The sequence below is a fragment of the Echinops telfairi genome, unplaced genomic scaffold (assembly GCF_000313985.2).
Source record: "Echinops telfairi isolate 266 unplaced genomic scaffold, ASM31398v2 ScPeMD7_2;HRSCAF=8, whole genome shotgun sequence".
NCBI lineage: Eukaryota > Metazoa > Chordata > Mammalia > Afrosoricida > Tenrecidae > Echinops > Echinops telfairi.
The window spans coordinates 50,087,775-50,101,734 of NW_022103898.1; the positions used below are offsets into that span (position 1 = coordinate 50,087,775).

General features: G+C 41.5%; 1 protein-coding gene across 1 annotated transcript in view; it reads left to right on the top strand.

Moving 5' to 3' along the window:
- The window catches only part of LIN7A (lin-7 homolog A, crumbs cell polarity complex component), a 246,476-nt gene that overhangs the window by 97,668 nt on the left and 134,848 nt on the right, over positions 1-13,960 (top strand). The window contains exon 2 of the mRNA XM_013004082.2: positions 1,265-1,383. Coding sequence (XP_012859536.1) covers positions 1,265-1,383 — 119 coding nt within the window. The remainder of the gene's footprint in view (positions 1-1,264; positions 1,384-13,960) is intronic.

Here is a 13,960-nt window from a genome sequence, read left to right on the forward strand (position 1 = left end):
AACTATAACAACAATTATGAGGACAGCTCAAGAGAAGGCAGTGTTTCATTCTGTTGTACATACAGTTGTTATGAATCACAATCAACTCAATGGCACCACACAAAAATTACCTCTATAGATCAGACTTTGAAAGAATGCAATGGTGATCAAAACCAGACAAATTCCCATCAAGGAAGTCAGAGACTAGTGGAAATGGCTCATGTTAATCAAACCATTATGGGAAATGTAAAATTGCTATAGCCATTGCACTAGAGCTTAAATTTTGAGCACCCCAGTTTGCAAAAGGCCAAGGATGGCAGTGAAAGCCCAAAATCCATTTGTAGAGTACCCACATAGATTAAGCCTTCATTGAATTATTTCTGATCACTAACCAAGGATGTAGAACATGTTGCCCTCATGTGGAGTGCCTGGGAAAATAGATTGCCTCCACCCCTCTGCAGCCAGCTCGGGGAGGGGCAGTCTCTCTTGGGCCTTGCCTGGGTGTATCCTTGATAGAAGTCATTGGGCTGAGGACAGTACAGGGGGTCACATAGCCATGGTCTTGTGCTACTGGTCTCACTTTGGCTGCCTTGGTCAGACCTAGACCAACTTTGTCAGTCCTTCTATTTAACGATGTACATGCTCCAATCATGGTCCCATTCATGCTTCTGTAGTCCCACATGTAATTGTGATGTATCGACCTGCCACCTCACTTGAGTTTGTGACAGTGTCCTTTGTTCCATGCCTTATTTAACTCATGTCCCAATTTTCTGATGCCACTTTTACCTCATGCTAATGGCCTCTCACACCTGGATAAAATGTCTGTGTCTTTGTCACTCTTAAGAGTTAATGGGTGTTCTTCTTAAATGATATTTGAGATTGGAGTCTCTTCAGCACCTTGAAACAAATAAATGTGGCATTGGAATGGAAAGGCCAACCTTAAAAAAATTCTAAGAAGTAATTTTAGCAGGCCTTGGTTTTGGGGAGTGGGTGGGATGGGGACGAGGATAAGTAGAAAACATGTATCGTACTTTAAAGAATATTTGAACTGGTTATTGTAACAGAAATAACCAGCACGAAATGCTATTAAAGAAGATATAGTGTGAGCAATTTGGTTGAACATAATATTCTCTTGGCAACATGAATATGACCTGTTACCAAGAGATGAATAAGATCAATAAGCTATGAAGTATAAATTTTAATTGTTTTCTCTCTTACTTTCCATTGTCACCATTTAATTGGAATAATGGAACTTTTCTTTCTTTCTTTTCTTTTTTCCATTTAGATGTTGCACGAGCGATTGAGCTCCTGGAGAAACTACAGGAATCTGGCGAAGTCCCTGTGCACAAGCTGCAGTCCCTCAAAAAGGTGCTTCAGAGTGAGTTCTGCACCGCCATCCGCGAGGTACGACACTGAGATCGCAATAACTGTGTTCAGCAAGATGTCTTTGAAATAGAAAACAGGTTTTCTTCCACACAAACAGTTGACAGCGTTAGGATTCGAGTTGCATCTGAACTTGCTGTTTTTAGCTCCTTAGACAGATGATAAAATATGCTTCCATCTGCCATATTCCTACATTAGACTCAGTTAGGATCTACACAGCAGGTGACTGTTGCATGCCATCTGAGTGATTTGGTGGTCAAATGTTGCCACCTGGAAATTCAGGTGGAAATGATCACAATTATTAGAGACAGAGTTATTCTTCGACGAACTCTCAGCTAAATTGGTCAAAGGGAAATCGGGAAGAGTAACTGCCCAGGACTAATTGCACAGCGATTCAAACATGACTATTCAGTGCAACAATTGAAAATCTAAAAAGAGCCCTAAAATTACCTCTAAGGGCAATTGTTAGTGATGTTTTCATCGCTGATGGTTTCAAGAAAACCAATTTGAACCAAGTGAATTGAAACGACTCCCAGAATTCCATACTGGAAGGAATCAACCCGACGGCGCCTGGCTTGGTTTGGGGGGTTGGTGATAGAATACGCTATCCAATTAATGTATTAATCAGTGATAAGAGAGTTCACTTGAACAAAATATGTTATATTGCTTTCTTCAGTAAGCTCACAATCTCCTCCCAAGTAGGTCATAAGTAATTATTTATTATAATAAGGTCTGTAAATGCAGCATATTTGCTCTCTTAATATCCCTAAAAATGATTTCCCCACCGTCATCCTCTCTTAAGATGGTTGAACCCAATAACTTTCTGGAGACTATGTTGTCGCAAAATACATATAACATACACACTTCGCTCAAGACCAGGTGTCCTCAAACTATGGCCCGCGGGCCACATGCGGCCCACTGAGGACATTTATACGGCCTGCTGGGTGTTTTTGCCCCATTTGTTTTTTTACTTCAAAATAAGATATGCGCAGTGTGCATAGGAATTTGTTCATAGTTTTTTTTAAAACTATAGTCCGGCCCTCCAACGGGTCTGAGGGACAGTGAACTGGCCCTGTTTAAAAAATTTGAGGGCCCCTGCTCAAGACCATTCTGAGTCATTGTGACCAAATCAGACAGGGCAGAACTGCCCCAGCGGTTTCCATGACTGTGGCTCTTGGGGGGAGAAAGCCTCACCTTTCCCGACCAAAGTGACTAGTGATTTCTAACATGTAACCACCACATGGCCAGGGCTCCTCATACACCCCACAAGGAATGTGTAAATGAAGCTTCTTTTCATTTTGCGACTCGTATTAGGACTCCACCTGGATGAGTCAGGCAGCATGCTGTGGCATAAATAACTGCATGTTATTGTTGTTGTTGTTGTTTGTGCCAAGTCCGTTCTGACGCACCGCGACGCCGTGCACAGTAACAGGAAGCCCGGCACAGGACTGCGCCTTCCTCCCACTCGTCCCTGTGCTTGAACCCTCTGGCAGCCATGGGGCCCATTCAGTTCTTTGAGCACCTTCCTGTTTCTCTCTTCCTTCAGTTTTTGGGCTGGGCACCCTGTGCCACTTTATGGACGGAACATGACAAGGTTGTGCTCGCAAAGCCTGTGCCTTTCTGCAGGGCGTCTGGATGGAGCCTCTCGATGATAGGATGTTCTCAGTGTGTTGTGGGATTGAGTTGAGGCAGAGACTCCACTGAGGGCCTCTCTCGTCCTCTAGTTCTGTTGCTGGGGCTGATGATGCTGATGGGGTTGGGAGCGGGGTGGGGGGGTGGGCGCTCTTATTCCTTGGAGACCATGTGGACCATAAGATCAACCACTCTGTCACCATAACTCAATTCATTGTCATACCTGGAAATGAGCTTGACAAAGTGGCAGTGGAGGGCAATGTCAGTCCCATAGCAAAGGTAGGAGAGTGGGTATCACTATTAAAGTCACAGGAGAACACCTGATCCTCAGTGTAGCCTAAGATGCCCTTTAAGGGACCATCTGATGCCAGCTTCACCACCTTTTTGATGTCATCATACGTGAAGCTTTCACAGACAGCAAGTGAGGTCCCTAACTGACCCAGTGGGGGTGGCGACATGGAAGGCCATGCCAGTGAGTTTCCCATTCAGCTCTGGGATAACCTTTTCCCCGATCTTGGCAGCACCAGTAGATGTGGGTATGATTCCTGGTCCAACGTGACTAAGTCAGTTTACTCGGACCTTCATCACCGTGTCTCCAGGATTCGGCTGCGACAGCACGAGAAGATGCAGCCGCCTGTCGCCCAAGGAGGAGCAGAGAGCCAGGACCTTCCTCTTTTTCACGACCCCTCTACTTTACGAAGCACTGTGTTTTCCTCCAAGCATGGGTCTCCCCTGACAACATGTCCAAAGTTTGTAAGATGAAGTCTTGCCATCCTTGCCTCTAAGGAGCAGTCTGGTCATACTTCTTGCCAGCCAGTCAGTTTGTACTTTTAGCAGTCCCATAAGGGTTTTGAAAACAGACCATTTTTCCCTGGCACTTTGGGACACATGGGAACCATCAACCTTTTGGTTAGTGGTTGTGGGACAGTGAATGATGGCACGTCTAGCCACAGTTTTTGCAACCCCCATAAAATGACTGGAGGTCACCATGTGCATAGGATGTATAGAATTCTAATGAAGGCATTTTTCAGTTTTGCTATTCTTCTAGGTATAAAATAAGCCACTGAAAAGGGGGGGGCGGTGAAATCTTATTACCATCAAGAAAGAAGAGTAGGAACAGGGTCCTTTGAATCCTGAGAGTCCCATGCTGAGGCTGTTTGATCTTGGCAACATTGGTGATAAGTTAGAGAAGAAACAAGAAAGCGGAACGAAGGCCCACAGCAAGAGATATAATGGTGAGCTTGTTGCCCACAGAGCAAGGAGAGTGCCTTTGAGGAGGCAGCTTGCTTTCAGAGTGAAGTGCCTTTTGGGCATTTATCGGCAGTGTCAAAGGAGCTTTGTAGCACTTGCCAAAGCAGAGCAGAGAGGAAGGGTCTCTGTGGCTGAGAGGCTGAGGACCAGAACAGAGAAAAGTTTGTTTGTGGGCATGGCTAGGAAGAGATATGTTGGATCTAAAAGCTGCATCCTTAACAAAGCTGACCCTACATTGTAGCCTGTCATCTTCTGCAATAATCCCATAATCATGAGTATTGTCCGTGAGTTCTGTGTAGCCATTGCAATGGAATGAACCGGCAGGGAAATAAGGTGCTGTGTTAGTCTGGATTGACTAGAGAAACAAATCTATAGAGACACTCATATGTGTGTTAAAGAGAACTTGATATAAAAAACAATTGTATATTGAGAAAACATCACAGCCCAGTCCTGATCAAGTCCGTAAGTCCGATATTTGCCCGTATGTGTGATACCAGTCCATAAATTCCTCTGCAGACTCATCCAGCACATGCAATGATGCTGAATGCAGGAAGGTGACAGGCCAGAGGGTGGAAAGTTGTGTGGATTCAATGGCATTGGATGTATCCAGGGCTCGGGCTGCCATCAGAGTGGCTCCATGTGGCTTGTCCATAGAAAGGAAGCAGAGAGGGAGTGTCACCCTCCTCCAGGGAGAAAGAGATGAGGTCCCAGAATCGTCATGAGAAGGCCACACCCACAAGGAACCATCATCAGGCTGTGGCCTGATTGACAGGCTAGACTCCACCCTTACATTGTATTTATCAAGTTGACATGAAATTAAGTAACCACCACAGGTGTTATGGAAGGTACAAATGATTTCAAAATTGGTAAAGAAGGTTGGGAGGAGAAGCAAGTTTGAATTCCGTTTTACAGGCTTGGTCCAATGGTTGATGCTGGGCTGATGGTGAGTCTCCTCCGCTTTTGCAAAGTTGGAGGAGGTCAGATGCCTCTACCATACCTCTTTCACAGGAGTCAGTGCTTCACTGCTTGTGTCACCCAGAGATTCCTTTTGCAACCTTAATCATGAGTAACACATATTCTTCTTCTCCATCAATGTTAGCTATGTGTCAGCACTAAGTGGCGAAGCTCCAGATGATGACTTGGGAAGAGTCAAGCAAACCTTTCTCACTCAGTATTTAAACGGTAGTCTACCCAATTCAGTTCCAGCTTGAATTCTGCTGGAAGTTAGCTTATCCTGTTTATGCAGGGAGAAAGATGATGTTTTCTACTCCTGTAAGAATTAATGGCAGCAGCCCTCAGAGGCAGTGCGACCCTGCCCTGTGGAGTTGCTGTGAATGAGAACTGTCTTGGTGGCAGTTAGGCATGTTTGCTTTCATTGCTTCTGCGGTGTCTTCATCAGGCATCATGATTCTCTATTTAATTTTAGTTTATACTGACCACGTTGTTGTTAGGTGCCATCGAGTCAGTTCCACCCGTAGTCACCTTACACAGAACAGAAGGAAACACTGCCGGGTCCTGCGCCACCCTCACAATTTCTCCTATGCCTGAGCCCATTGTCCCACTCACAGTATCAGTTCACCTCCATGAGGGTCTTCCTCTCCTCCACTGCCCCTCTACTTTACCAAATGTGATGTCCTTCTCCGGGGACTGGTCTCTCCTGACAACATGTCCAAAGTATGTGAGACACAGTCTTGCCATCCTGGCCTCTAAGGAGCACTCTGGCCATACTTCTTCCAAGACAGATGATTTGTTTGTCTTTTTAGCAGTCCATGATGCTTTCAGTAATCTTCTCCAGCACCTCAATTCAAATGCATTGATTTTTCTCCAGGCTTCCTTATTCACTTTCCCATATATATAAAGCAATTGAAAATACCATGGTCAAGTCCACCTTCATCCTCAAAGTAACATCCTTGCTTTTCATTCTTTAAAGAGATCTTCTGCAAAAGAGTTACCAAATACAATGCATCTTTTAATCCCTTGACTGCTGCTTCCATGAGCATTGATGAGATCCAAGGAAGACAACATCAATGTTTTCTCCATTTACCATGATGCTACCTATTGGTCTAGTTGTGAGGATTTTGTTTTTCTTTACATTGAGTTGTAATCCATACTGAAGGCTCAATTGTTTATCTTCATCACCATGTGCTTTAAGTTCTCCTAGCTTTCAGTTAGCAACATCATGTTATCTGCATATTGTAGGCTGTTATAAGCCTTCCTCTAATTTTGATGCCACATTCCTCTTTATATAAACCTGTTTCTCCAACTATTTGCTCAGCATTCAGATTGAATAATTATGGTAAGAGGATACAACCCTGTTGCATGCCTTTCCTGATTTTAAACCATGCAATATTCCCTTGTTCCATCCACATGCCTGCCTCTTGATCTGTGTGTGTTAGTCTGGGTGGACTAGAGAAACAAATTCATAGGCACTCGTATGTGTATAAGAAAGAGCTTTATATACAAGAGCAGTTGAATAATGAGAACACAGTCCAGTCCAGCCCAGATCAAGTCCATAAATCTGATATTAGCCTATATATCCGATACCAATCTATAATGTTCTATTCAGACTCACTAAGCACATGCAATGATGCCAAATGCAGGATATCATAGGCCAGCAGGTGAGAAGTCTGGTGGATCCCATGCTGTTATAAGGATCTCAGTGCTGGCAGGGCTCTCCACATGACTTCTCCAGCTCCAGAGGTCTGGCTCCATCAGCCTCTCTCCATGTGCCTTTTCCACATGGATGTCTCACTGGGAGTGAGCATGTGTCCCTGCTCCAGTGAGCTATTTATCTCCCTACCATCTCCAAATGAAGTCATCAAGCTATGACCTGATTGACAGGCTAAACTCCACCCTTTCACTTGTAAGTCTCAATTTGACACAGATTATGTAACTCCCACAGACCACCCCTTGTCAATTTGATACTTTCAATATCTCTTTAGCCATATATAATTTTTAAATAAGCAATAATAAAATCATATCCGTAGCTAACAGGATAAAACTAAAATGCATACAGTTCAATATGTGCCATGCTCATATAAACATACATTCTGTAAGTGAACAAAACAAAAATATCCTATGCCAACCATTGCACTTAAGTAACACCTACACCTTAATCCCATAATCCTATGAATATGCTCCGGCCCCTATGAAAGTTTGTAAGTCAACTTCATCCTCCCCATTTGGGATATCCAGTTTCTATACTGCCCACTTACATCAACCCAGTGCGCTGAGGAGACAATTATATCCTTTGATGTGAAGAATCTTTATCCCAGTTGGAACCTTGTGAAGTCTGTATCCATAAGCAACGTCTAATCAGGACAGGCCATCCATCAAGTCTGCAGCAATATGCACCATTTCTCAGGCTCAAATATCTTCTCTTCATCTGGTCAGGTTCTGGTCAATTCAGTGTGGGCTGCCTCACTTAGCCTCATCAGGATGCCCATTGGTCACTTTGTCTTCAGACCATGAACTTGTCACAAATTCTCAACAGGCCTAGCCCCCTTGTGTTAGGTCATGAACTTCAGACCAGTCAACCTGCTCTTGACTCGTTTTCTCTAGTTCCTGTGAACCAGGTCCACTGTGTGTCAGTGGTCAGACTCAACCCATCTCTTTATTACTGCATTTCTCTCAGTTCCACTCAATAATTGGATCCAGGTGGTCACCTAGCAAACATTTTGGCCTGCCCACAGCCTCCTTTTAACATTTAATCCTAAAGAGGAGTTTTCTTCATGGTTCCAGATTTTTTTCCAGCTCCTGACAAAAGCCACTAGTTCAAATTCAAATATCCAAAAAGTTCCCTTTTCCCCTTCAATCTGTCAACAACGGCCCCTTAGGCAAGACTCTTTGAATACAAACATCCAGAGTACTCCAAAGCACTGGGAGGGGCTTATCATTTCAGAGCTTTCTTGGCAGGCATGTCTTAAACCATTTAAAGATAAAATTTCAATGGCTCAAAGCAAGTGGGCTTATAAGCTCTCTATTTTCATACTTCCCAATAATCATTTCTTTAAACCCTTATATCAGCAATAATAAGCAGAAGTCAGTATAAACAAAGTAGAATCAGATTCTTAAAACTCAAAACAGTCAAATTCAATCCTTATTTAGTTTATCTTAATCCTTATCTAAACGATTCTATTAATACAAAATATGGGATTATGTCTGAGAGCATCAAGGCAGAGCCAGGCTTTCTGTCGGTAATTTTCACTATGCAGCTGTGAGAAATTCAAGGGGCGATTTTGCCACCCGAGCTGGAGACTGACATTTATCACAATAATTTTTGCCATTTCAGACAGGATTAACTTATGGTAATTTCTACGAATCAAAACTTTAAATTCCCATGTTCTTTCCAGGAAACAATCCAGTAAACTGCATGGACATAGCTGACCTTCAGATAGCTAAAGAAGAAAAACTATCATGAGGGAGAAATCAAACACATACCCATTCATCATCCTCATGATTTGTTTGTCTAGTACCCCACTCCTGGTACTATAATGTGTTAGTCTGGGTAGACTAGAGAAATAAATGCATAGGCATTCACATATGTTTAAGAAAGAGCTTTATATACAAGCAGTTGAATATTGAGAAAATATCAATATTAGCCCATATGTCCAATACCAATCTACAAAGTCTTCTTCAAACTCACAAAACACATGCAATGACACCAAATGCAGAAAGATCACAGGCCAGTGGGCTGGCAGTCTTGTGTATCCAGTGGAGTTGTAAGCATCTCAGCACTGGCAGGGGTCTCCACGTGGCTTCTCCAGCTCTAGAGGTGTGGCTTCATCAGCCCTTCTCCATGTGTCTTCTCCACATGGATGTCTCAATGTGGAGTGAGCATGTGTCCTGCCTTCAGTGAGCTGTTTATATCCTTCGTGCCTTCAAATGAGGTCATCAAGTTACTAACTGATTGGCAAGCTAGACTCCAGCCCTTCACTTTGAATCCTCAAATTGACACTAGATTATGTAACTACCACACCATATATCCATGTATAAGTTCTACATGAGCACAATGAAGTGTTCTGGAATTCCCATTCTTCTCAAGGCTATCCATAGTTTGTTATGATTCATACAGTTTAATGCTTTGGCATACACGAGTATACATATTGAACATAGCTGAAATAAATAAAAATAATTTTATTCCCAAGTTTTAGCTTATGAATTTGTCCAAAGGATATGTCTCAGTGTGTGAATTCTCACTTACTGAGAGATATACAGGATATCTGGAAACCCCAGGACATCTTGCAGATGAACAATCTGTAGTCGCTTTACAGATGAAGACAAGATCCCCTATACATTTCTCTTTCCTCCCACAACCCTACTCTCCTGAGATTAGCTGGTTGACATTTCCTCTTTAGACATCTCTGGTTACTACTGTATGTTAGTATTCTGCCTGCCACAGAATTAACCAGAAAATATCTAATATATCCCCAGTTCTATGCATATGCAACTCATGATTAATGCAGTCTCTACTTTCTTAGAATTTACATGTCATTTGGAGGAAATTATGATCAACAAGTACATATGGAAAACAATATCAGAGAATGAAAAGATAATGGTTAAAAATATAATTAGAGGAAGAGATATGACTTTTTAGTTGATATATTTGAGAAAGAAACAAAATGTAGAATAGGACCAGTCAAACTAATATGAAGGGAAATCAGGCTCCATATAAAGAAAATCACAAGTGCAAAGATTTTGAGACAAAAATGAGTTTAGTCTAGTATTAGGAATACCACAGAAGCCAGTGTATCATTGTACTCAAGTACTCCCTCAATGCAAGAACATTTTTTTTTCTTATACCCTGCATTCTGTGATACTCACCTTCCCGACATGATTGCTGAAGACAAACATGGGTGCATAAGCAAATGTGGTGAAGAAAAATGATGGTGCCCAGCTATCAAAAGATATAGCGCCTGGGGTCTTAAAGATAAACAAGCAGCCATCTAGCTGAGAAGTAACCAAGCACACCAGCCTGTGCAATGATGACCCCAATTCTATCTTACAAATCCGGCTAGACCGGAGCATGTACACTGGTACATATAAGAGTTGGAGACACAGGGAATCCAGGATGGATAAACCCCTTGATATTGGACCAATAATGAGAGCAGCGATTGCAGAAGAGTAGGGGGAAGATGGAAGGAGAAAGCAGGAACCCATCACAATGATCTGCATATAACCCCTTACGAGAGGGACAGACAACAGAAAATGGGTGAATGGAGACATAGGTCACTGTAAGACATGAAGAAAAAAAATGATAAATTATCAAGGGTTCATGATGAAGGGAGGGGAAAAAATAAGGAGCTGATACCAAGGGCTCAAGTAGAAAGAAAGTGTTTTGAAAATGATGAGGGCAACATATGTATAAATGTGCTTGACACAATGGATGGATGGATTGTGATGAGTGGTACAAACCCCAATAAAATGATCACACACACAAAAAGAGCCAATGTATGTCGACTAGGAATAAACTAGGTAGGGTCTATGGAGGCAGCCAGTGACCAGATAAGATAGAGTCTCCCAGGCTCCATTAGGAACTTGCATGTATTTTAAGCCACTGAGAGAATAAAAGATAGTGCAAGATTAGAAACAAGAGAGGCCCACAGGAAAACAATTGACTAGAAATGATGATATTTTGGACAAAAGTTGCAGCAGTGTAAATAGTCAAATTCAGAGTCTTGTGGGGGTGTGTGATTTTATTGTTACGTAATGAATTGTGCCCCACCCCCGGAAAAATATACAGTGTAAATCCTAACCTTTATTCTTATGATTATCATCCCATTTGGAAATCAATTGTCTCTTTTATGTTAATGAGGTAGGATCAGCGTAATGTGTTTTGAGTCCATTTCTTTTAAGATGTAAAAGAAATGAAATAAGCAAACTAGCAAGCAGAAATGGAGAGATACCAAGCCACATGAAGAGTATGAAAGAGCAAAATTTCACAAAGACAATGACTTTTTTCCGGAGCCCACAGACAGAAAAAGTCTTCCCCTAGATCCAGCACCCTGACTGCAAGCTTCTAGCCTCCTGAACCAGTGAAAAATAATTTCTGTTTGTTAAAGCCGCCCATTTGTAGCATTTTGCTTATAGCAGCACTAGATAACTAAGAGTCAATGGAGAACACAGGATTTGAGAGTAAGAGAAGAATAAGCATTCTCTTTTTCTCAAAGTTGGAATTGAACAATGGGATAAATGATAATATGATGAGATGAGAATATTTGGGGATGAAATGGGTATAGCAAACATTATCAAGAGCTCTGTTTCTGGCATAGTACATTTGTGCTACTTTTTAGACATCCCAGTACAGAGGCCTAGTGGCAGTTGACTTTAAGTCTGAAACCTTTGGGAGAGGCCAGGTCTGGAGATATAAAGGTGGTATAGTTACTGCTGAAGTAAACATACTTTCTACTTAGAAGCAAACACTTGATGGCAGTGGGTCACTTAAAAAGAAGTTACTAAGAAAAAAAGTGAATGAGAGTAAAGAAGAAAACAAATATGGGTAATTGATAAAGGTTTAATACACTGATCTTACAAACCCTGCCAATGATAAAGTAAGTGTGGTGTATTTACGGGGCCACTGAAGTCTACCTGTAGTCTATAGGCAGTTCAAAATCACAGGGAAATGAGGTTTTTTCTTTTGTTTTGTTTTTACATTTCACAAATTTGGAACAATACCATTAATTTTATGCACACAGAGAAAACATTATCATCTTAGTAATCATTTTGTTCTTAAAGGCAATGCGTGTTACACAGAAATTTTGTTGGCGGTGTCATCAACACGATGTCATCTCATTAGCTAAGATTCCACACTAGCTTGCATAGTACTATTTGTATTTAATCTTGCATTTTAAAACATTTATTTATTGTGTTGCTTTCCATTTCCAATTCATTAGAACTCTCAGTAGTATAAAACTAGCCCTTTGGTGTGGGGAGTAATGATAGAAGAGCAAGATGTGTAGGACAGAGCTGCTACTAACAAGCTCTGCAGTACAAACACACTAGAAGGAGCTGCTGCTGGACACGTGACTTCCGAAGGCAGAAGGGAACATCACACCAGAAAGAATGATAGTGCGGGTCTGAAAATGAATGCTTATCGATTCAGGAAGATTATGCTGGCATGACGCCTTTGAAGTTTTGGTTTCTCGTTCAAGTAATTCTCAGAATCTCTGTAACTGAATTATTTGAGATATCAGAAGTACTTGCTGTGCAATACTTTCCAGTGTGAAAGTTATATACTTTTCTTGAAAGGTGAAGAACAAAAACTATAGTCACATTTTTCTTAGTTCTACTTACAGATAATCACCAATAGGTGATTTGTAATACCCAAATTACTTTCAAAAAGAAAGCAGAGCAAGCTAGCCCCCAAACTTTCATATTGGCATATATCAGTGTTACAGTGATTGTTATCTGTTGAGTTAGGGACACAGTTTGTTTTACATTTGGATGAAATCACTGAATCAACTCTTAAAAAGACTGTTGGTGGGGTTATTAGATGCCATTGAATTGGTTCCAACTCACAGTGAATCTATGTACAACAGAATGAACTACTGCCTGGTCCTGCAGCATCCTCACATTTGCTGTTCTACTTGAGCACATTGCTGCAGCCGCTTTGCCAATCCATCTCACAGAGGGTCTTGCTCTTTTTCGCTGCCCCTCTACTTTACGAAACATGACAACCTGTTCCAGGGACAGGTCTCTCCCAAGAATGTAGCTTGATAAAACATAATTAGTTACTTAATTAACTAATTCATTATAAAATTAATTAGTACTAAAAGTATGCTTAAAGTAAATTAGGATATTTCTTTGACTAACTTTTTCCTGTAATACCAAAGACCTAAACTCACTGATTCAGGGGTCCAAAAATTCATGTTGAGATTAGGGCAATAAAGAAAAACATTGCTATATTAATAAATAAGTTTCAGTTGAATGTCAATCAACACATAGCCTTTTTCAAACAGATAATGGTAGTCTAGACTTTTTTGCATTTTATTATTGAAAGGTTTCCAAAGAATTGTGATCACTAATTAGCCTGCACCAACTCTGCACATGTTTTCAGGGTACAAGGCAGGGAAATGAGCTGCCTGCAATAAGCTGCTACCTTTCTCAGATGAGCTACACTTGGTGACAAGAAGAAGGCACATACAAGCTTTTGAATAAGGAATGAAATAGCATTATTCTATTTATATTGTTAATAAAGACTATTTTTAACATAGTTTATTTTTTATTTTTTAAATACTTTTGTTGGGGGCTCTTACATCTCTTATCACAATCCATGCATTCCTCCAATATGTCAAGCACATATGCTATCATCTTCATTTTCAAAGCATTCTCTTCCCACTTGAGCTCCTGATATCAGCTCCCCATTTCTTCCCCCTCCCTCCCCAGCCCACCTTCCCTCAGGAACCCTTGATAAGTTAGAGATTATTTTTTCCATATCTTACATTGTCCTCCTTTTCCCCTCACCGACTTTTCCATTATTTGACCCCCTGGGAGGGGGTTCTAGATTGATCCTTGTGATCAATTACCTCTTTCTCACTCCACCCTCTCCTAACCCTCCTGGTTATCTACTCTCCTTGCTGGCACTGAGGGGTTTATTTATCCTGGATTCCCTATGTTGTGGGCACTTATCTGTAGCAGTGTGCATGATCTGGTCTAATCCTATTTGTAAGGTAGAATTGAGGTCATGATAGTGGGGAAGGAAGCACCAAAGAACTAG